Genomic DNA, 23,383 nt, shown 5'->3' with positions numbered 1-23,383 from the left:
GGAAAGGAGGGAGATGGAGAGGGAGACAAAATAAGAGCATAAGAACAGGGTAGGGAGGGAGGGAGGGAGGGAGAACCTCTATTAGACAGAGAAGAATCTCCCTCCAACCGAGGAAAACTTTGCAGGGGGAGGGGGCAGGGTACCCCTCCTCTCCTGTCCTCTACCCCCTAGTCTCACCATGTGAGAGGTGACCAATCACAGTGTGTGTGTGTGTGTGTGTGTGTGTGTGTGTGTGTGTGTGTGTGTGTGTGTGTGTGTGTGTGTGTGTGTGTGTGTGTATACATTCGCAGTCCAGCCGGGTTACTATGCAAGAAGGGGTGGAGCCTCAACACAAGGCTGGCACAGAAGGAGGGAGGGAAAGCGGGAGGGAGAGAGAGAGAGGGAAGGAGAGAGAGTGTAATAGATAGAGGGAGGGGGGTATAATGACAGCTGAGAGAGGGATGTGAGATTGTGTGTGTGTGAGGGTGAGAGAAAGAGAGAGAGCGGAAAGAGAGCTGAGGAGAAGAGAGTGCTGAGATCCTCTGTGTGTCAGTGGAAGCTGCTTCTGTCTCTCTGGATTTTAGCAGAGGCTGCCTCTGCCTCTGGTAGGGAGGAGAGAGAAGTAGAAAGAGAGAACAAGGGAGAAACAGAGAGCGCGAAGGAGGGAGAGCGAGATAGAGAGAGAGCGAGAGCGTGATCTTTCTCTCGATCTCTGCTGGAGCACAAGGATCTATGCTGAATACTTCGTCACTCTTTCTCCTCCTCTTCCTCTCGTTCACCGGACTCCTCTTTAGAACAGAGGGAAACCTCAGACTTGGCGCTCATCCGTTGCCGTGGCAATGGGCTGTCGGCTCTCAGGGCCGTGGTTCGGCGATGGATTGGGGGTTAGTGTGCACCCTTCTAAATCTGTGTGTGAGTGTGTGTGCATGCTTTGTGCGTGCGTACTGTATGTGCATCTATGTGGGTGTGTGGCGTATCTGTGTAGATGGGATATAGAGTTAGGGTTGTGGTGATGTGTGGGTGTCATGTACATGATCAAGGAAATGGAGAATAGCGGAACAGAATACACACCATGACATGCCTGCTGCCTGCTGTGTGTGTGTGTGTGTGTGTGTGTGTGTGTGTGTGTGTGTGTGTGTGTGTGTGTGTGTGTGTGTGTGTGTGTGTGTGTGTGTGTGTGTGTGTGTGTGTGTGTGTGTGTGTGTGTACGCTTGCATATGTGTATGCAAGCATGTGGGTGTGTGAGAATACAGAATAAGAGTTAGATGGGCGTGTATCTTATTATAAGAGAAATGTCATATGTGTGAAAGAGTTATTTTATATTCTAGAATGATTGTGTCTACAGAAAGATTGCGTATATCGTGTCTGTTCTGCTGTCTCTGTTCCAGCAACATTCAGCTCTGTGTATTATAGTGAGGCTCTGTGATGGGGGAATTTGAGGTTTTGTGTGTGTGTGCATGTGTACATGACAGTGTGTGTGGGTACAATTGTGGGTGCCTGACAGTGTGTGTGTCTCTGTGCGTGTGTGTGTGGCAGCCTCTTGTGACCAGCGTTGATGATTACAAGCAGTGACAGCCTTGCCCATCCAACACCACTGAGAGCTGTGACGCTCTGACTCTCCCCCTCTCTCTTTCTCTCTCTCTCTCTCGCTTTCTCTCTCCCCTCTCCTCCTTCCTCTCTTTCACTCTTTCCCTCCTCTTTTTCTCTTTCCCTCCTCCTGTCTCTCACGTTCTCTCGCTTCACTTATTTAACTTACATTTATCCCTCTCCATATTTCCATCTCTACTCTTCATCCTCTCCTCTACCCTCTTCTCTTCTCCTCTCTTTTCCAATCCCCCCCCCCCTCCATCTGCCGTGGGGTGATGCGTACACTCTACAACATTTCCTGTTGCTTTTACAGTAACATACAGGCAGTCAGTTGCCTGTAAGTTACCGTAAAAAAGGTAGTATATTACCATACTGTATTACCATATTACCATACTGTATCCAATACTGTTACTGTAATATTTCGTACTGTTGTTTTTACTGTAATTTACAGACAACCGGCTGCCTGTACGTTACTGTAAAACAACAGTACAGTGCATTCCTGTAATGTTTTTGCAGTAATTGTAATGAATTAATGGATGAATTCATTATTTTATTTATTTAATTTACTTCACCTTTATTTAACCAGGTAGGCTAGTTGAGAACAAGTTCTCATTTGCAACTGCGACCTGGCCAAGATAAAGCATAGCAGTGTGAACAGACAACAACACAGAGTTACACATGGAGTAAACAATAAACAATTGAGGGGAGAAGGGGTTTGTATTTTACAGTATTTCACCGTAATGTTTGGGATTGGTCAAGCAGGTTTGGTTGCTAGGTAATGTTTTCAATAAATTGGGACTAGAGGGCAAAACAGATGAAATGACATGGCAAATACTCAACCATTAAATTGTTGGGGCACTACTACTGTACCACATAGCAGTTAAAGGTGCACTATGCAGAAATCGCTCCACCATTTCCTGTTTGCTAAAATTTCAGTTTATGTGACAAAACAGACAAGTATAGTATAGAGAATCATTGTACCATTTAAACAGCTGTGAAATACATTTTACAAAACCCAAAATATTGTATTTTCAGCTATTTTAGCTGGTGTTCAAAACCAAAGTAAAGACTCAAAACTTAAGAATGGTGCACATGGGAAATATATATATATATATTTTCCCGTCATTTTACCAGGTAAATTGACTGAGAACACATTCTCATTTGCAGCAACTACCTGGGGAATAGTTACAGGGGAGAGGAGGGGGATGAATGAGCCAATTGTAAACTGGGGATTATTAGGTGACCGTGATGGTTTGAGGGCCAGATTGGGAATTTAGCCAGGACACCGGGGTTAACACCCCTACTCTTACAATAAGTGCCATGGGATCTTTAATAACCTCAAAGAGTCGGGACACCCGTTTAGTGCACATAGAATAGATCTACTGCTTCTTAGACTTGCTTTCAATGGGAATGACAGATCTATAACTCACAATTCTATGTCAATTTGGTCAGGTCCCTCAAAAAGTTACATATTACAGGTTCAAATTGGTACAGCACTCTCACTAACGGTTAGCACAAATGTAGCCTCTTACAAGGCACGCCTCAAAATATGTGAATGAGACATAAAAAACAATACCATGCAACAACTAGTGATCAAAAGGCTTTTGGCGCTCCAAAAATACAGTACGCTAATGTATTCTGTGGGGTGGAATTCGAAATAAAGCAATTCTTTATCTGCCCACAACATTTTCCCACAATGCACCATCATTTACAATATGGTGTTGTATAACCCTTGACAGTATTTTACTGTTAATAAATGTACAACGTTACTGTCTAAATCACAGTTTTCCATTTAAGTGTAGTATTCAGTATAATTAATTTGTAAATCATATAAATGTTGTACACACCTTGTTTGGTTGATTCACTTCAGACCATGATGTCGCTCCATCCGATCCCTCAGAGTTACCAATTGCTAATACCACAATGCTGTGTGGTCACAGTAATGTACTGTTAAACCAAAGTTTCTTCAGGAATTTACATGATCATTAACTGTTTACACCTAATATCACCCAGAGTGCATTGCCATTTACAGCAATTTACCGCAAATAATGAATATGGTACTTTACTGTTAGTGTTATTGTATAGTACTGTAAAAACAACAAGATTGTTTTGCAGTGCAGTCTCCTGACTCTTCACCCACAGAGCTTCTCTGTACAGATGGCATTTTGTATCAGTGCACATGGCCCGCAGTAAAAGGCCACCATAATCCTGCCATTGTGTGTGAGAGTGTGTGTGGACAGTGGACTGCATGGATAAAACCATTCAATTACATCTCTCTAGCTTTGTGAAATGTGTATGTTTGTGTGTGTTCATGTGTATGCGTGTGTGTGTGTGTGTGTGTGTGTGTTACAACATGCCTCAGATAAGGCTGGATGTGTGCTTGGCTGGGTGTCTCCTCGTGGGGTTAGCATGTCAGGAAAATCGCTCCAGATCATGTCGACACACAGATGCACAAACAAGCTCTAACTCATATACACAACCACAAACACACACGATTCAATTGTAAACGCAACACATTTTGCCGTTACACTCACAGAGATAGACGACACGCTCACACACAGTGCTTTCTCTGCAACCTTCACAGTAAATCAATTTATTGCACTCTCTCTCTCTCTCTCATTCTATTTCTCTTTCTCCCTCACTTTACTCTCTCTCTCTCTGTCTCTGTAGCTGTGTGTACTGTAGTAGGTGGTGAGTCGTGTCAGTGATGTACTGTAGTTAAGAGATGCTGTGTACAACTGTGTCACTCTGGTTAGGTTATGGTGTTGTTGGCTCGCGGCTCTAGTGTCATGGCTCTGGTGCTATGCTTGGAATCGGGAGTGATTCATTGCAGAAGCCAGATATTGAATTCCAAAGGTGTTGTTTGTCCTCTTGGGTTGGAACACTGATATGCTCTTAGTCCTCATCTTTGCATCCCCTCCCTTGATTTGTATTTGTGTTTGTATTTATTATGGTTCCCCATTACTTCCTGCCAAGGCAGCAGCTACACTTCCTGGGGTCCAGCAAAATGAAGGCAGTTGTAAATTTTTTTGAAACCTTACAATACATTCACAACAGATTTCACAACATATTAAGTGTGTGCCCTCAGGCCCCTACTCTACTACCACATAGCTACAACACAAAATCAATGTGTACACGTGTGTATAGTGCATGTGTTATCGTGTGTTTGTAAGCATGTGTCTGTGCCTGTGTTTATGTTGCTTCACAGTCCCCGCTGCTCCTTAATTAACCTCTCTGAATCACCCATCCCGGATCCGGTATAATTGTCATCAGCAACGCTAAATAGCATAGCGCCACAGTCAAATAATATTACTAGAAAATATTAATATTCATGAAATCACAAGTGCAATATTGCAAAACACACCTTAGCCTTTTGTTAATCCACCTGTCGTGTCAGATTTTGAAATTATGCTTTACAGCGAAAGCAATATAAGCGTTTGTGTAAGTTTATCGATCGCTCGACAAAACAATAAGTACACTTAGCATCAGGTAACTTGTTCACGAAAATCAGAAAAGCAATCAAATTAATCGTTTACCTTTGATGATCTTCGGATGTTTTCACTCACGAGACTCCCAGTTAGACAACAAAGGTTCCTTTTGTTCCATAAATATATTTTTTATATCCAAATACCGCCGTTAGTTTGGTGCGTTATACCCAGGAATCCACCGGAAAGAGCGGTCACGACAACGCAGACAAAAATTGAAAATTAGATCCATAATGTCCACAGAAACATGTCAGACGTTTTTTATAATCAATCCTCAGGGTGTTTTTCAAATATCTATTCGATAATATATCAACCGGAACAGTTGGCTTTTCACTAGGACCGGGAGTAACAAGTAGTGATGAAGTGCTCTACAGAGTAGATGAGTGAACTCTGAACCCCCACAATATGTAGCCTAGTGCACTATATGGGGAATAGGGTGTCATGTGTCTCTTTGTGTTTCCTCACAGGTCAGTGGGCGGGATCTGAGTCAACTGACCAAACGGGATCTTTCCCACCTGAGTAAACGTGATGCTCTTAGAATCCTGGCTGCCTATGAGCAGCCAATCACATTGCAGATCAAGAGCCAGCGTGGGAGGGGTTATGGACTACAGGACTGCAGCACGCAGACTGAGAGACACTGGGAGCCTCTCACCCTGCCCCCCCACCTGGCCTTGCGCAGTCTGGGTGTCACAGCAGCTGGAACCATGCCCAGGGTCAACCCTGCCTACCAGGACAGGTACAGTCACAGATAGACACACACACACACACACTTCAAATGTCTATAAAAATTCACTAATATCTTCCTACACTAATTGTTAGATTTGATGACTGCATATCTCTCTCTTCTCTTATTCTCTCTCTTCTATCTTCCTTTCTCTCTCAGACACTACTGCAGCCACATGAGTCTGCCTCGTGATCACCGTGACAACGGGAGATATGAGTATCTACCTACCGCTCCACAAGACATAGAGGAGTTGGATCCACTTGGTTACCAGGTGACTGACTGACTGACTGACTGACTGACTGACTGACTGACTCACACACACACACACACCTACATATCTGTACATATCTACCTCAAGTACTCCAGTATCCCTGCACATTGTAAATGTGGTACTGTAACTGACCCTGTATATATAGCTTCCTCTCTTATTTCTAATTTCAAAACTATGAAATAACACATATGGAATCATGTAGTAACCAAAAAAAGTGTTAAACAAATCAAAATGTATGTTATATTTGAGATTCTTCGAAGTAGCCAACCTTTGCCTCGACGACAGCTTTGCACACTCTTTGAGAATCGATTGAGAGAATGCCAAGAGTTTTTGCTCAACACTTTTTTGTTGGTTACTACACGATTCCATATGTGCTATTTCATAGTTTTAATGTCTTCACTAATATTCTACAATGTAGAAAATAGTCCAGATAAAGAAAACCCTGGAAGGAGTAGGCGTGTCCAAACATTTGACTGGCACTGTAGGTGTTTCGCTAGTCATACGATTTTGATATAGATTTACTGCCCTGTTTTGTAGAGTTTGAAAGGGAAGCATTTCACTGTAGTTGTGCATGTAAAACTTGAAACACTCACACAGACACTTGGACAAACTGTCCCCTGGTAGTAGGATGCAAGCGTAATGTCATGAAGCTTTTCCTTTGGTTTTGTATGAACAACAATCACTTGATGTTGTCAGCCAATGCCCTGCCCTATAATTAAGACTGCGGTACGTGGGTACTCTGTCTGTGATTGGACCACCATTCATCGCTCAGTACCTGTAGTAGAGACAATCAATCAGCGGTGTTAAATCCTGCACCTCACTCATTCTTGTGACTGGTATAACTTCCTGTGTTGTAGACAGGCGATTGTAATTCTCCAAGATAATTAGCCCATTGTACTGTATGGTACAGTACATGTGAGGAAAGGAGCTAGACCTACAGAATACTGTCTGTGTCTGTGTTGTTCTGCATGTCCATTGAGAGGATACTATCTGTTGAAGAAAACGACCCCGGGACTAGCGGGAAGCTCGTGGATTTAGTAGTGGGTTGTATGGTTCTGGAGGTGAGAGTGTACACAGCACTGTTTGAACAGGGATACATATAAGGAAAAACAGATACGGAACTAGAGGAGGTTCAGAGCTTACTTCTCTGGGGTGTGTGTGTGTGTGTGGGGGGGGGGGGTGAAACTGTAAACATCGGGATAGCCTTTTTGTTTGAATAGGGCCCCAGCTCTTCCAATGAGTTGCGTCTGAACCAGGGCCGACGTGCAGAAGAGCAATTCCAGCCGTCTGGTCCATATTGCATCCCTCTTGAAGGAAACGCACCCTTAAGAGTTCGCTGATCAAGGCTTTGACGCATTTTTAAAAAAAAATAAAGGCCCTTTTATTTTCCAGAGCGGCTGACTATGTACCAGAGTGTAGATCTGGGCTGTACCACGGTGCATTTTTTCTAAATGGAGCAGCTTCCCTCAGCCAACCCAGTCTGGAATTATTCATGCTGCCGACAAGCATTAGGGACCTGAGATGGAACTATAGACACACGTGTGCGCACACGCAGGATTGCTCAGGCACAAACAGTCAGTGGGCTTTGCCACTGTATACATAGAAGAATAACCAAATCGAAAACCTGATCCGATTTACATCTAAATCATCGACACGTTTGTCATCAAGCACATACAAACACACCACATACAGTATATACTCAAACACACTCAGCGGAAAACGCACACACCCGCGTGCACAGGCTCGCACAACCATAAACAGCGCTCACGTGTTCAGCGGGCGGAATGTGAGCTGCGCCTCATGAAATCCCCTTGGAGAATGGAAGGATGCTCAGCTTAGGATACAGAGGGGGAAAAACACACTCCTCTCTCCCATCTACAAACATACTCGTTTACAGTCTACAGCACACGCTGATGCAGATACTGCTGCCAGACACAACCTACAGTTCAGTGCAGTACATCTGTATTGCAAACCTACAGCATGCAATTGACTTGCATTAATGCCCACACTTAATAATCAGGACTTTTGATAACAAAGGGATATTTAGGGGGGATTTTTTTGAGAGGCTTGTTTGCTCCAATACAATTATATTTGAAAATGGAAATTACATAACCAAAGTTCTCTAATTAGCTTTATCAAAAAATCAGATGCTTGTTTATTCACGTAAGCACACATTATTCATAGTTAGTTCAACATTGATTAACCGCTGGCTCTCCCACCCCCCTCTCTCCCTCTCTGGGGACCTCTCTCTCTCTAAGGACCTGGAGCTGGCCAGTCGTGTTCCGAGGGATCAGAGCTGTCTGATTGGCTGCTGCAACAACCTAGAAGAGCCCAGCAGTTACCACAGCCAGGTGTGTGTATGTATGTGTGTGTGTGTGCTTGAGTGTGTGTGGGTGGGTGGGTGTTCATGTCTGTGTGTATGTACTGTATAGCTGCATACTGTGTGTGTGACTGTGTGCTATCGCTAACCTCTCTCTCTCTATCTCTCTCCTTCAGACTGAGGATGAGGACTATATGTTGGAGAAACCTCTAGGCTACCTGCCACTCCACCATGAGCTGGACAGCGGCCTGGGCTGGACCGACGGTAGCCTGCACCAGGGAGACCTTTCTGGCCTGGAGACAGAGGAGGGGGGTCTGGAGGAATGTCACCCCAGGGGAGGGGGCCTGGCGGTCAGTGGAGGAGGGGGTGGAGGTGGGGGGTCTCCATCCTCTGAGTCCTTCATCTCATCTGAGCTGAGTGACTCGGGGTTCTACAGCGTGAGCACGGGAGAGTTCCGCCGCTTCCAGAGGTTGTTAGAGAAGCGCATGTGCCTGTACAAAGCTCGTCTCCACCACCAGAGGGAGGTGTGCGAGCGGGAGCGCCGCGACAGCTGCCAGAAGAACCACAGAGAGCTGCTTGAAGCCATCCCTGAGGCACTGACCATGCAGCCCCAGCCCTCCTGCTCCATACCTGGCCTGGCCGCTCCATCCATGGGCCCCCCACCCCACGGACTCTTCAGGTAGGGGTTTATCACCAGACAATGATCATTATGATTGTCTTAATTTTCCATTATAACGTGATCCATAGCCATCCATCTTCAAAGTTTCCTCAGTCCAGTGTTGAACGATGATAATGCATGTTGTTCGTCACTGTTTCATTTAAAACTCCTGTTGCCCTCTGTATCTTCAGGGTGTCGTCCGTACAGTTCCGGAAGGCGGATCGTCCCTGTCTGAGCAGACACAGCTCAAGCAGCGGGTCCCTATTCAACCCTCACCACGCCCCTGCGCCCCTCTCTGCCCATGCGCCTGTCCTCTCCACCTGCAGTACCCCCTCCGGCCACCGCAGGCCGCCACCTCCACTGCAGCATCAGGGCTCCAGCTCAATGGGGCAGCTGCGGAGAAGCAGAACCCTGCACCACCGTGGCCCACCCCAGGAGCGTGTCAGACGGGCCAGTCACCCGTCATCCCCCTCCTATGCCACCCTGGAGCATTGTGGGGTAGCGCCACCTAGAGGCCTGGAGCTGGGCCTGCCTGAAGAGGGAGAATCAGAACTGGTCCTCACACACCCAGCAGGACTGGCCCTCTCACCCCAGCAACATGCAACCTCTCTGGGGGAACACAGAGGAGCTGTGCCCTTACCAAGGGGACATTACTGCGACAATAGTGGAGGTCGTGATCAGCTGGTTAACGACAGGAGGCAGCAGCAGGAGAGGAGCTTTATGTCAGAGATACCAGTGCGGGAGAGGGAGCAAGAGAGGGAAAGAGAAAGAGAAAGGGAGCGTGAGAGGGAGCGTGAAAGAGAGCGAGAAAGAGAAAGAGAGCGAGAAAGAGAAAGGGAGCGTGAGAGGGAGCGAGAAAGAGAACGAGAGAAAGAAAGAGAGCGGGAAAGGCAAAGAGAAAGAGGAAGATCGGTGCGCCGCTTCAGCACCCTCAGCCACCCTCCCCAGACATCCATGGACATCCATGAGACATGGCCTAAGCCGGCCAATCGGCTGTCCCACCAGGGGTCAGGGGGTGGTGGGGGCCTCTACAGCACCCTGGAGGGCCACACTGGCGTCGGGGCTGGGGTCGGTGGAGGGTCCAGGAAGTGCCCCAATCCTAACCCCAACCCGACCCCCAACACTAACTCCAACCATCCTAACCCGAGAGCTGTGAGGAACCAGATTCTTCGCGACCGGGCGTCGCAGCTAGCGGACGAGCGCAGCGGGATGAGTACGGATGAGGAGAGTCAGGAGGTGATGAGGGGGAGGTACTGGAGCCGCACAGAGAGAAGGGAGCACCTCCTACTGGCCCGTGAGCAGAAACAGCAACAACAGCAGGCCCGAGGGCAACAGGCTTACACAAGGCCAGGAGCCAATGGAGGATCAGGTTCTCTGAGAGAGGCAGGCGTCAACACTAGAGGAGGAGCTATGGGAGGAGGAGGGAGAGGAGTAATTCAAGAGGAAGTGGCTATGTCTGGAGGGGGAGGGTCTTTGGGAGATGGCCGGTGCAACACGGTGCTGGAGCTCAGCCAAAGGAAGTTGAGTCGTCTGCAGAACAGGAAGCTGTTAGATGATTGGACGACGGTGGAGGAGCTGCTGACTCATGGGACGAGGCTGGGTACCCGAGACGAGATGTCCCTCTGTCCCAGCTCACTACTGACTGTCACTACTGTATAGGGTCTGTGTGTGTGTGTGTGTGTGTGTGTGTGTGTACATGCGTGTTTTCCACTATAAAGCACCACGGACAATAGCTTTGTGTGTGTGTGTGTGTGTGTCAGTGCATGACCTTCTTACTAACTGAATACTGTAACACACTGCAAGTGTGTGTCTGTTACAATCTGTGAGTCTGTGTGAGAGAGGAGCGGTATGTGTGTGTGTGTGTGTCTGCACCATGTCTGGCTGCCTCATGCTCATGGGGTTTGAAAAACAGTTTTCTAAAACACAATAGAGAGAAATAGTAATGGCGTCTTTTTGTAGGCACTAACTCCGCCATGGTTCATTGAACAAAGCCGATGAGGAAAATGAATGGCGTTTTTGTAGGGGTTTTGGATAAATGCCGAAAATAAGGTCTGTGTGGAAACGCTGGCTTAGGAGATCTTATACATTTTGTTCTGTGAGAATCTTCATCAGCTAATGCCACTTTTTGTGAATTTTGTTGTTGTAAAAAAACATAAATCACATAATTCATAAAGGTCACGTTAACTGACTGCTATTATCTCATTCGGTATTTGTTCCAAAACTCTTTCCCCATTCACTTTTCCCATCGGGATGGATGAACGAACCAGAGGTAACTTATTTCCGGGTTTTAAGACTACAAGCTGGCGAGCTCTATACAGTATCATGTCATTTTGTTGCTCTTATCTTTGGGTCATTTTTTAATGTAAAAAAAAAAAAAACGCTGACTGGTGACATTGATGAAACATTGACTTTTACGCCTCAACTAAAAACGTGACTGAGATTTCTAAAAAGCAATACGGCACCGTAAGAGAATCCGCCAGAACAACGCTCGCTGGACATGAGATAAGATGTCATCTGACACCGATGCCACAGCACAGCAAGCGTAGCACTGTGTGTTCATTGATAACCACCCCGCTCAATCGACGTGTTTTTGACACCGAGATCCAGTTTACAGTCTTATAGGGGTAGGGTGTTGCAGTGGGAGATGTTTGTACCAGTACCTGATGTGATTGTGCTCAACCCGCCTGGTACCCTTGATTCCGCAACAACCAACCCAACCCTCTCCACCCTATCGTTGGCTTGACGTTTACGTGACCCGCTTCCAGGGATAGATACTGTAGAGTAGATAGATGGAGTAAGCTGACGCTGAAGCTGGCCAGAGGTTAATGGTAAATAGTTGTGGTACTTGGAGGCCTCTGCAGGTTAGGAGTCAATTAGGCCCAGGAAAGAGGCTGGTGTTTTTACAGTTAACCCACAGAACATTGACTGTACAGGGGAAGGGACACTGTCCAGTGGAATGACTGTAGAATGATCTATTGCTGTTGTTATTTAGATCACAAAGCATTCATGGAAGATTACGAATGAAATTGTTTGTCGTAGTGGTGTAGAGCCTTTCCAGATATAACACTCACAATCCATGTAAACAACAAACTTTTTTTTATTATTTTTTTTTTATTGTAAAGAGTCTGGCTTTATTAATGGTTTGAAAGGAGCGGACCAGGATTCTGTATATTGGTCTTAGCTGGCTATGTATAGCCTTGTTACTTCTGTGTTATTTTCTTCTGTACATATTCATTATGGAACGTACCGTACAAGGCTAGGGTACAGGGTCGACAATGGGGTGTTAGGCTCTAGTTGCCGAGGGCCACAATGTCTGTAAAATTGTATTTCTCCCTTGATTGATAAGACAGATGGGGGTCAGATGTATAATAAAAAAATAAAATTTAAAAAAGGCTTATGTCAGGGTTATGCAGACTTATGTCAGGGCTATGCAGGATTATGTCAGGGCTATGCAGCCCTGTTAACTCAAGGTTCACTGTGGTAGGTACTACTCACACTGTCATTGATAACTTAATGTAATAATAATAGGTGTGATTTGCTTTGTGATTAGTGTCGTCAGCACTCATCATTAGTGGCACATGGCGCTACAGGATCACACACCTTAATGCAGTGAGTGTGTTTCTCACACACTCTCACACCGCGTGTGGTTCTTACACACACACACACACACACACACACAGCAAGAAAGACTCACAACTGCCTGGTGCGTGAGCTGAGAGAGGCTGAGGAAGAGGGAAATGGAAGATAGTGGGAGAGGGAAATAAATACTGAGAAAGAGAATGAGGGAGGGATGGAGAGAGGGAGCGTGATGGATTCGTCGCTCTCTCCTCGAGGTGTTCCACGTCACACTCGGCATGACTCAAATGCTCGGAATAATGGATGAAAAACGACAGGATTTATTCCCTCCATCCCCTCCTCCATTTCTCTCTATATATACTGTATGGTGAGGATTATTAAGGCTGAAAATAGCCTTCCTTTCCTGTGAGAAGTGAAATCGCACAGGAGAGACGCTTGGGGTGGAGGGGGGGGACTTGTGATTTAAAGTGATGCACACCTCTGGTTCCTCTCCCTATTCTCACTATACTGTTTCCCCAGACAGGGCTCCAAACGTCTCCCACACCTTAGCGTCTGCGCAACTCTTTGGTTCTGCTCGTTTTCACTTTTCAGAAGACTCTTTTTGGGGTTAGGATGATGATGTACATGTGGTTGTAATAAAGAGATTTTAATTAGCTACTAAAACCCGCCCAGTGTTTGAATTGTTGATTCCACAATGTGATCAGACGAGTGCATTTAGCTCCACCTTGCCTTCCATACAGAGCCTCCTTACCTATTCCGTTCCTTCCCGATTTTCCTCCAGCCATTTTGTAAACCTGTTTTATTATGAAGTCTTTTCCACATCCATTTCCATGTGGTCCTCCACTCTGAGCTGTCCTACCTGATCTGAAGAGACCAGAGCGCAATATGGCCTTGGGTTCCACCTGTCAACTTATTTCCCATCAGTGTGTGCATAACTAAAAGGACACAAGTAGAGGGATCCCACTCCTCTAAACTGACCCATTACCACCCCATCAATAGGGTCATTGTTGATCCTCTGGGTCCTCCGAAAGTTCATGTCACCTTGACAACAGGCTAGCGAACCAGTTTTGATGATTAGAACTTAGTGAGGACTGACCATGGTGATCTGATATCTGGAAGGATTTACAGTAAATACTTGACACCCTGGGGAAACAGGTTCTTTAAACAAACCTCAAATAACGCACTATTTCACATACAGTGCACTACAGAACACCACAGACACTCCGCTCAAAATCAAAAAAAGTACATTCGATGGGCAACGGTAGCATATGTCGTCATTCGAGGCCCAGACATCGATCGGAATGTGACTTCTACCTGGTTTAAATACTTCTATCCTGTCCCTGGTCTGACTCCAAACTCCTGTAGTCAACACCACCCATCCATCACAACGGCAGCATGCGACACCACGCCTGGCCAATTATCTAATGAGCTTGGTCTTACATAACCAGTGTGAATGATAAGCCAGTCAGCCATGCTGTGGAGATGCACCTTCTGCCCATACACACATTCCTTTATTTCCCTGACAGCCTAAGAGGGTGAACAGCTGTCCACACATAGGCAGTCAGACCCAACTTTAATCTTTCCTATAGGCCTACCACATTTCCATCTGCAACATTGGTCCACTCTACCAGATAAGCAATGCACACACAGGGACTGGGAAGGTTTAACTAGCCCGTTGGCCGTTGTGGTGTCTTTTCTTTTCTCTCAATCACAATTTGTTTTTTTTCCTCCTTCAATTTAAAAAAATAAAACTACTTTTGCAGTGGGTATAGGGCCATATATATTCATTTACTGGATGACCGCAATCAGCTCCATACTCTGAATTATTCACCTGTGTGAATCCTCTTGTTCCTAATCAGCTCTTACAAAATAAAGGCAAAATGGAACCCAACTGTGCAGTAGCACAAAATGGAATCCAAATGACAGGGAAAAGCTCTTCATTATCACTACCTAGCTCTCTGCCAGGCAGTGAGTGAGGCTGTATCTCACCAGGCTCCATCCTGTTGGGGGGGGGAAATTGGCGTTGTAGCAGCGCCATCTTGTGCCACAAACCTGTCATAACATTCTGACGGTTACAAAATGGTGCATGGCCTGCTTACCTATGATTGGTGGAGAGGATACTACTGTATGCGTTGTAACTGTAGTGAGACTTTGCATTGGGTTTTCCTGGGGGGGGGGGGGTCTCTAGTCAGGATGACTCAATAACACAGCGGTCGAGTCAAAAACAATCTAAATGGTTTAATAACATGTATAAAAAGAAACACAAAAAGACATGTCCAGAAACAGAGTTAAAAGGAGACCAGTTGGGACACATTCCATGTAATAACTCCTGTACTGTATCTGTACATCAGTCATTCTACAGAAAAAAAAGACAGAGGGGAGAAGAGAGGTGACCCTATACTATTGCAGTCTGTTGCTTCCCTCTTCTCTTGGTTTGTTTCTGTTACTCATCCAACAAAAAAAAAACATGAAAATGAGAAAGTGTGAATCTGCTATGTTGCAGGAGTTCCTAGTCAGAACTCTCATCTAAAACTTGTGACATCATCAGGTCACATACATCAGTCTTTGACAGGAGGGAGATAATCCAGGTAACCATAGCAGCCAGCACAGAGAGAGGACAGAGAGAGACAGCCGGTAGGGAAAGTCACAGCCTGAGCAATAGAAGGCTGTGATGTCATAATGAGTCTTTTGGGGTTGTGGTGGTGGTGGGGGGTGATACCATAATGACAGTCTTGAGTGATATCACAAAGAGTCTTGATTTTAGGAGAGTGTAAAAACAGGCCGAATTTAGGTGCCTGTCCTTCCCCTTCCAGAACCACAGGGGGCGATGATGATTATGGTGCTGGCTCAGTCCAGTCCCCCGATATCATGCTGCTTGTAGGACTGTGAAACCAGGCTCCCTGTAGGAAAGACACCAAGAATATCACACAGAATAGAGAACCCCATGAATAGAATACTCACATTGTTGCCATGGCACCACGAGAGAAAGCATAGGTAGAGAGCTTCTATACATTTAAAAAATATGTTGTTTCAAGTATTTTTTTTACACCAACTTTGTGTTTCCTATGACTTCTTTGAGTGTTTCTATATAATATCTGGTGGTTTTGACCCATGGAAGTTGCTCGACTAATGGCAAGACTGTTTGTTTGTCTTGGCATTTGAAGGACGCATCAGCACCAGCCTTTTCCACCTGACCGGGTTGCATGAATGATGTGGACAGCAGCGCAAGGGGTTGAGGCCCGCCTCAGAGCGGACTGTTTCCTGACTACTGCCGAGGTGCGGTGCTCTTTCACGCCGCTAATAGCTGCCGAAGCATCACCCACTACTTCAGTAGCGAACTGTCCAGCCTACCAACAGACGAGGGGGTGGGGGGGACGAGGTGACTGACGACGAGCTGTCTGCGCAACTGACCGACGACGCTCCCTCTGCTTAAGCTACTGCACAGCCGTTCTGAACAACACTTGAAGCTGTGGAAGACTGTCGCCCAAGACCATCCAGATCTCTGCATTTGTTTTGTTCATTGAGATTGTCTTTGTAACGAAAAGCGCTACATAAAATTAATATATTATAGCTCACAACATACCTTCTTGTCGGAGAAACACAGTCAGAGATGATGTCCTTGAACACATTAAACGTTGCCCATTTGACCTTCCCAGGTCCAGAAATTAGAGTGTATCAAAATGAATTTCAAACTTTTCCCAGAGCAGACAGTATGGTCGGTCAACGTGAACTCAACACTCAATTCAATACAGAGGCATTACAGGTATATCATGGCTCTTAGCATAATGAGTTTCTCAACAATGCAACTTGAAGAGTGGTGGGCGGTGCATTAGAAAGTCAAATGGGATTCAAAATAATGAATTCCTTCACTTTGCAACAGCAAAAGTTAGCATTGAAACAATAATGCAACTTGAAAAAGAGATGCTTTTTAGTCTATTGGAAAATAAAATCACTCTCCAACAGGGGCGACAGGTAATCTAGGGGTTGGCGCTTTGGGCCGGTAACCGAAAGATTGCTGGATCGAATCCCCAAGCTGACTAGGTAAAAATGTGTCGTTCTGCCCCTGAACAAGGCAGTTAACCCACTGTTTCCCGGTAGGCCGTCATTGTAAATAAGAATTTGTTCTTAACTGACTTGCCTAGTTAAATAAAAGGTTTTTAAAAAATTTAAAAAATCTATTTTTAAATCACCTGGTGGGTCGTTCCATGTCATTTCAGCAAATCACGACACCCACCATCTCAGATTGTTCTGAAAATCGCTTCTGTAGTTAGAAACAGATAAGATAAGCATTCCTTCAACCTTATTTTGTTTAAATATAATTTGATCTGAGAAATTAAGCTAATTGATTGCACCCAAATTGCCCATTTGTATTTATAGCATTCATATAATATAGTACCTTACATCTGATTTTGACCAAACTTTTTTCTAACAGTAGCTAGGTTTCCATCCAATTGACGACATATTTTCATGCAAATATTCTAGAATCCACAAAGAAAATATGCGCATTTTCCCACCAGTGATGCATTTCCACTAAACAGACTTATTGCAGATAAAAACGTTTTTTTATTTTATTGTATTATTTTAAATAAGTGCGTGACGTTGTAGTGCACACAAAATGTACTTCTCCGCTTAAGCTTTCGTGTACCGAATAAAAATCTCAAGTTCACTGTCGCCATCATTTTCAAATCTACCAATAGTTTTGTCACAAAAACTGTTGGGTTAAATTGCAAATGTGCCAACTTTGGTCTCGACTCATGCGCTCTATCTAGCATTACATAGGATCATAGCATTACATACATCACCAAAGCAAAGAAACGCGACGTGTATAGTGGAGCTGAAGAGTCAGCAGTTTATGGACAAGGTATGGCAGCAACCAAAGAACACATGCTTTGGTTCTGTTTATCTGGCCACTGTTTCAAATGCTAATCGTGGGAACAGCACCATATAGTGGTCAGAATCTCATAATATCTGGATGTAGGACGGGACATAAACCTAACAACTTCAATGAGTAATTTCTCTGAACGGAGAAGAAAAAAAAAAAACTAACCAAATTTACTGGGAATACGTTACATAAGATGAAGAAACAATCCTCAGAGCCGCAACTCCATACTACTTGTCAGACACAGACAACGGATACTATATACTCATCGTTGTGGTGGGATTGGTGTGTGTGTGGCTCATTGTTAGTAAAACGTTTGGTCCAAATCAGATGTTACGTAATATAGTTATTGAATATTATATGTATCCTATAAACTAATAAAATGGCCAATTTGGATGCAATCAATTAGCTTAATTTCTCAGATTTCGATATTATATTTCAAAATAATGTTGCAAGAACACTAATCGTATCTGTTTCTAACATGACCAATCATTTCAGGACAATCAGATGGTGGGTTTCAAAATGGTGGAACAGCCCTGGTGTCAAGATCATGATGGACAGCAATGCATTAGGTGTTTGACCAATAAAAAACGAGTAGACAATCGAGCACAGCCTATGGCGGCTCAGCTTTGCTCCTCTCTCAGTGTCTTGTATTGTGGTCCGGCTGGATGATTTGACAGTTGTTAAAAACAAAACAAAGCACAGCAAACATCACCAATCTTTGAGCAGACAACTTGATTCCACAAATATACACAACATACACAGAGACACACACCCAACATAGACACACAAGCCCTGGTGAGAGCGAGGCAGGAGCGGAGCAGGAGGGTCAAAGGGCAAGCAGCAAGTAGACAAACCAGCCGCAGGTCAGGTCAGGAGAGAGCCAGCTAGCCGGCCGGCGGTCATGTTGGAAACCAAACAAACCCAATAATCTGAATCAAAACTAACCCCCACGCCTCGCAACGGGGAGAATCTCTCTTGATGGGATTTTGTGGTTATTAATCTGGCCCAGAATCAGTTCCCAATCAGTAGTTAGAGGCAGGTTGTGAGGCTGTGGTGTGCAGGGGTTGACGGTCTGGGGGGGGGGGGGGGGGGGGGGGGGGGGGGGGTGTCAATGTCTGTTTGTGTGGTGGGCGGGGGCGGGGAGCAGAGGGCTGGTGAAGCGTCGTAGCTAGCAGGATTAGCATGGCTCCTCATGTTGGCTTCATATCATATTGCATCCTTACCTGCTGCAGTCAGGCCCCCCTCCGCTCTGCCCTTCATCCCTCCTCCTCCTCCTCCTCCTGCTCCTCCTCCCGCTACCGCTCCGTCAGGGTAGACCCTGTCCCCCCTGTAGGGTTTGGGCCTGAAGGGAAAGTCTTTCTCTTTACCTTTGGAGCCTTTTGGCCGCCCTGCCGTCTTCTTCTTGGACTTGCTGTCTCCCTTTACCCCCAGTAAGGGGTGCACCTCTACGATAGTGGGAGAAAACACAGGTCAGGGTACTAATTCATGATTAAAAAGTAAAGTGTTCATGTTGTGTGTGTGTGTGTTTGTGTGTTACTCTCACCATCACTAGGCACCCCCTGTAGTTCGATGGTGGTGGTACGAGCCTTCTTTTTGGGCGGAACTCCCTCTGAGGACGGCTGGCGCTTCTTGTCCCCGCTCCCTGTGTGGGCTGAACCATCTTCTACGGGGGTGGTCTGGCCGGCTGCATCTGGAGGGGGACCAAATGGATTCTCCTCAGGGTCTTCTACCTCTGGAGCGATGGGCAGGTAGAGCAGGGCCTTGAAGTCCTCCAGCTCCTCATCACTAACACAGGGGGAGATCAGAGACCACAATCCATATTCATCCTTGTATTACTATTGGACTTTCTATTCAATTGCAATGCCTATTTAAAGCTATAAGGCTGTCACCATTGAAAGACCTGTCTACCTTCATCAAACACACTTACCTGCTGCAGAATGCAACGATGGGGTCAACAGAGGTCACATCCACCTCCTCATCCTCTGCAGCATCAGCACCTGACACACGCACACACACAAATCAGTCCCTGACTAGTCACAATACAAAGGTGTGCGTGTGTGTGTGTCTGTGTGTGCGCGCGCACGTCTACCTGTTTGTTCAGGTTCACTCTTATCCTCATCCTCTATGTCAAACTCAGACTCTCTCTCCTCGTACTCCACGTTCTCATCCAGCTCCTTGAAGTCTGGGGCGAACGCACTCCAGTTTTCCTGAACACAAAAACACATAGCGTTGAGTTAGCTAATCCATTCCATCAGATTCACTTGCAAAGGCAGAGGAATCACTCTCTGAAATCAAAACCTAGGTAGCCAAGTCGCAGAAAGAGACCAGTCCAGCACCCAGACCAGTTCCGGGGTGTAGAACTCAGGTCCAACCTGTATTGTGTGTCACTCACCACTTGGTTCTGAGCCCAGATGGACACCACTCCGCTGGATATGGAGGCGATGATTGGCCGCACAGGGTGCCACTGCAGAGAGGTCAGGGTTCATAGGTCAGGAAAAAGTTAATCAGCACCATGAGTTACTGTCAATTGTGTGAATCTCCAGTACAGACAATTCAAAACAGAGGCAGCACATCCTCCAGAAACAAGGCAGAAAAAGAGAATAACTCAAGAGAATTAGCTAGTGAGAGGAAGAGGGCTGGAAAAATAGGTTTTGGGTGGTTCCTTACAGCCACGTCCAGCAGTAGTTCTCCTCTGGTTCCATGGAGGATCTTCACCAAGTTGCCAATGCTCTTCTCCCAGATGTACAGAGCATGCTGTCGGGCTGAACCAGCCACAATGTACTCCCCATCCCCAGAGAAACAACACCGCTTCCAGGGAGTCCTGTAGAGAGAGGGGAAGGAGTGAGGGAAAGAGATGTATCAAAGTGAGCATGTGTGTTGCTTGTATGCACAGCGAAGGCATGTGTGTTCACCTGTTGACAAGGTCCTGTAGTTTCTGCATGGGCTCTGGCTCCCCGTCTCTCCCACAGGTGAGAATCTCCCTCCCGTCATACACCCTGATGATTCTGTCTGCTGTGTTGATGAGGAAACAACTGGAGAGAGGAGGCGAGGAAGAGAGGAGAGAGTGGATCACGATCAGTCCTTTGACGGAACTATGAAATATTCTCCGTAAGAGGCACACAACTACTTTCTAAGTACCAGAATGATTTCCCACACAAACATAGTCCTATTGCCTTTCAGCCTTCACCAACACACACTGATTGGTTTCCTCTCAGTCTTCTCACCTGCCCTTGCGCGCAAACTCTATGGACTTGATGGCTGTGGTATTACTGGTCCCTGTTGTTACCCGAAACGATGCCACCAGATCCTGCGTGTCCGTGTTCAGCACCAGAATCTGCAGGGTCATATCAGTGAGAACAATAAGCTCTCACACACACACATATAACCTGTAAAGTGCTAAATAGAAAAAAAAAGAATATGGCAAAATGTCTGATCCACAAATAAATAAACCCAGGCCCCAGTGACCTCTAACCTTTCCTTTGGCGTTGCCGGTGTAGATGTACTCCCCCCGCCGGTCGAAGGCCGCCACCACATTCAGGTCAGAGTCGTCATCCACGGGCAGAACCACGTGTTTAGAGTCAGACAGGGTCAGCAGCACCGGAGCGGACTTCATAGGACACACCAGGACTTTGTCACTGAAACAAAGGACAGGTTGGGATTTCTATACTTTTCCATACCGTTACTCCCTTATACCGTTTTAGATAAACTACCACTTCACAGACTTTTGGGTGTGTAAGGGTTGAGGTTAGGCGTAACAATAAATTAGGAATCATAAGAGGCCTGAGGTGTAGGCTGAGCTAAGGTCGAAGTATAGATATATATTCCAAGGTGGGTGGGGTCAGTGGTACTAACTGTACTTTAATGGATGGGGTTAGGAGTTATGAGTTAGAAAGGACAAGACTAGGCTGAGGTATAAGACAAGTTGGACATATAGAAACTCACAGGTCTCTGGGGTGGTACTGCAGTTTGAGGATGGGCGAGGGGAAGCGGAACCTCTGGTCACAGTCTCCAGTCAGGACGTCCCATAGCGACACTATGTTATCTGTAGACGCACTCACCAGCTTGTGACCGTCTCGACTCCAACTGCAGAGGCACAAGGTTAAGGTTCAGGACAGTTAAGATTCAGAACCACAGTCAAAACACCTTTTGACAAGTGCTCCAGGACCAAATCATGGGTTTGAGTAAATAAAAGAACATTTTAACATATATAAATGTAAGCATAGTTTGCTGATTCTAAAAAGTGTTTGTGCTACAATGTTGGGGTCCATTCCATTTGCAATCAATTCATAAGGTAAACCAAACAGCAATTCCAATTCTTCCTAATTGAAAAGTATTGAAGAAAATTGGAACTTCAGTGTACTTCCCGAATTGACTGCAATTGAAATGGAATTGACCCCAACCCTGGTGTTTTCCCTTTCTCGTGGCTCGCTTTCTCACCACAGTGAGCAGACTGGATGAATGTGAGCGCTGATGATCTTGGCGATGCCCCGTGTCAGGAAGTCCCAGATGACGATGCGTCCGTCGTTGCAGCCCACCGCCAGAAGCGTGCCCCAGCGGTTAAAGGTGCATGTGAGAGCCATACTGATACAGTCCAGAGTGCCATCGGCCTCCTGTTAATGAGATCGCAACTATATGTGAAGACACTCACACAGACACAGATGTATTCATCAGGAAGTCGCTCTGAATAAGAGCGTCTACAATGTAAATGACAAGTAACATGTAGAACAAGATTGGAATGGCTTACCTCTGGATAGTTCTGCCCGAACGACTCTATAGAAAAATAACAAATCATGTGGTTAGCTCTCTAGTACATATAGACTGACTTAGGTCATATAACAGCTGGAAGAACACACAATCCACAGACTAGCTAACGTTACTGACTGTTTACATTATCTGAGTCCAAATGACAGTACCATACATACGAAGATCGTTCATTGGCTAGTGTAATGGCTAACGTCTAATAGTAGTAGTTGCCTGCTATTTTGCGGTGTGATTTCACCTTGTAGTTAGAAGGTAAGATTAACACTGGAAATAAATAGATTGTATTTATCCCTAACGTTACTTATACTCCGACTGCTTTGTATAGCGTTTGGCGTTCGTTAATTAGCATGCTAGTGCTGCCAAGCTACAATATACTCCTTTACGTGAAGTCCTGCACCCAAGAAATTATTGAAGAATTATTAATTATCCTTACCGAGCAACTCTAAATTCATCGCTGACCAATTTTGAGACCACGAATATCAAAAATAAACAGTATTCAAGTCGATGTATCCAAAACACAGACGTTTAGCTATGTAGCTCTGTTGCTAACAAGAGAGTGACTGGCGCCTAGCTAACGAAGGACCCCAAACAAAGTGACGCTGAAACTGCCCAAATAAAAATCTATACGGATTTAATTCATTTTATCGTATGTTCAAAGTAAACTATTTGCAATTATGTTTTTGATTTTTGTACGCATGATTTCAGATACTTATTCAACATCTGAATATATGAACGTGTACGTTATTTAATTCATAACATCCTCCATCCAGGCCGACACAGTTGCTCTTGTGTCCATGTTCTATCAGGCAACTGCATTACACACAGGACTCTAAAATCCAACCACCCGTTAACATCCGGGTCTTTCCCAATATAACCAATCACAAAATACACGGAAAAACAGGGCGGGGTTTCAGGTTATAGAAATTAAGTTATTCCATATAAAATACATATTTTCAACCTACAATCAAAACATAAATGGCACGAAAACTACATAAGAAATCATATCTACTCCACCAAAAGTCCACCTCTAAATACTAGAAAGTCAATAGCCCGGCAGCAACCAGTCACAAAAATTACACGCACAGACAGAAGGGGAACCCCAGAGATGTCACAAGGGGCTATAAATTTGAAGCAGCATTT

General features: G+C 45.4%; 2 protein-coding genes across 3 annotated transcripts; one reads left to right on the top strand and one right to left on the bottom strand.

Moving 5' to 3' along the window:
• Positions 1-435: 435 nt before the first annotated feature.
• LOC110494046 lies at positions 436-13,265 on the top strand. Its single transcript, XM_021568731.2, has 6 exons — positions 436-863; positions 5,519-5,787; positions 5,935-6,046; positions 8,305-8,397; positions 8,543-9,045; positions 9,216-13,265. The coding sequence occupies exons 1-6, from the start codon at positions 819-821 to the stop codon at positions 10,681-10,683; spliced, it is 2,490 nt and encodes an 829-aa protein (XP_021424406.2). The 5' UTR covers positions 436-818; the 3' UTR covers positions 10,684-13,265.
• A 1,553-nt stretch (positions 13,266-14,818) lies between these two features.
• rbbp5 (retinoblastoma binding protein 5) lies at positions 14,819-23,310 on the bottom strand. Of its 2 annotated transcripts, none has more exons than XM_021568727.2 (14): positions 22,677-23,310; positions 22,227-22,252; positions 21,920-22,092; positions 21,425-21,565; positions 20,955-21,117; positions 20,707-20,816; positions 20,395-20,514; positions 20,150-20,303; positions 19,875-19,946; positions 19,572-19,689; positions 19,410-19,479; positions 19,026-19,267; positions 18,706-18,927; positions 14,819-15,500 (listed from the first exon to the last, which is right to left on the bottom strand). In XM_021568727.2, exons 1-14 carry the CDS (start codon positions 22,693-22,695, stop codon positions 15,448-15,450), a joined length of 1,683 nt encoding a protein of 560 aa, XP_021424402.1. In that variant the 5' UTR covers positions 22,696-23,310; the 3' UTR covers positions 14,819-15,447. The 2 variants fall into 2 exon arrangements, with proteins under 2 accessions (XP_021424402.1, XP_021424403.1); XM_021568728.2 differs by having other exon boundaries at positions 18,850-18,927; positions 22,677-23,298.
• Between the last annotated feature and the right edge of the window lie 73 nt (positions 23,311-23,383).

Source organism: Oncorhynchus mykiss, chromosome 17 (genome assembly GCF_013265735.2).
Source record: "Oncorhynchus mykiss isolate Arlee chromosome 17, USDA_OmykA_1.1, whole genome shotgun sequence".
NCBI lineage: Eukaryota > Metazoa > Chordata > Actinopteri > Salmoniformes > Salmonidae > Oncorhynchus > Oncorhynchus mykiss.
This window is presented reverse-complemented; position numbering and strand designations above follow the sequence as displayed.

What these genes read in the sequence shown, in the direction of transcription:
- LOC110494046 (XM_021568731.2), top strand. Translation starts at nt 819, where the DNA reads ATGGGCTGTCGGCTCTCAGGGCCGTGGTTCGGCGATGGATTGGGG. An exon ending in TGGATCCACTTGGTTACCAG is followed by an intron (nt 6,047 to 8,304) that starts GTGACTGACTGA and finishes TCTCTCTCTAAG; the next exon opens with GACCTGGAGCTGGCCAGTCG. An exon ending in CCAGCAGTTACCACAGCCAG is followed by an intron (nt 8,398 to 8,542) that starts GTGTGTGTATGT and finishes TCTCTCCTTCAG; the next exon opens with ACTGAGGATGAGGACTATAT.
- rbbp5 (XM_021568727.2), bottom strand. An exon ending in ACAGGGGGTGCCTAGTGATG is followed by an intron (nt 18,928 to 19,025) that starts GTGAGAGTAACA and finishes CCACTATCGTAG; the next exon opens with AGGTGCACCCCTTACTGGGG. An exon ending in GGGGGGCCTGACTGCAGCAG is followed by an intron (nt 15,501 to 18,705) that starts GTAAGGATGCAA and finishes TCTTTCCTACAG; the next exon opens with GGAGCCTGGTTTCACAGTCC.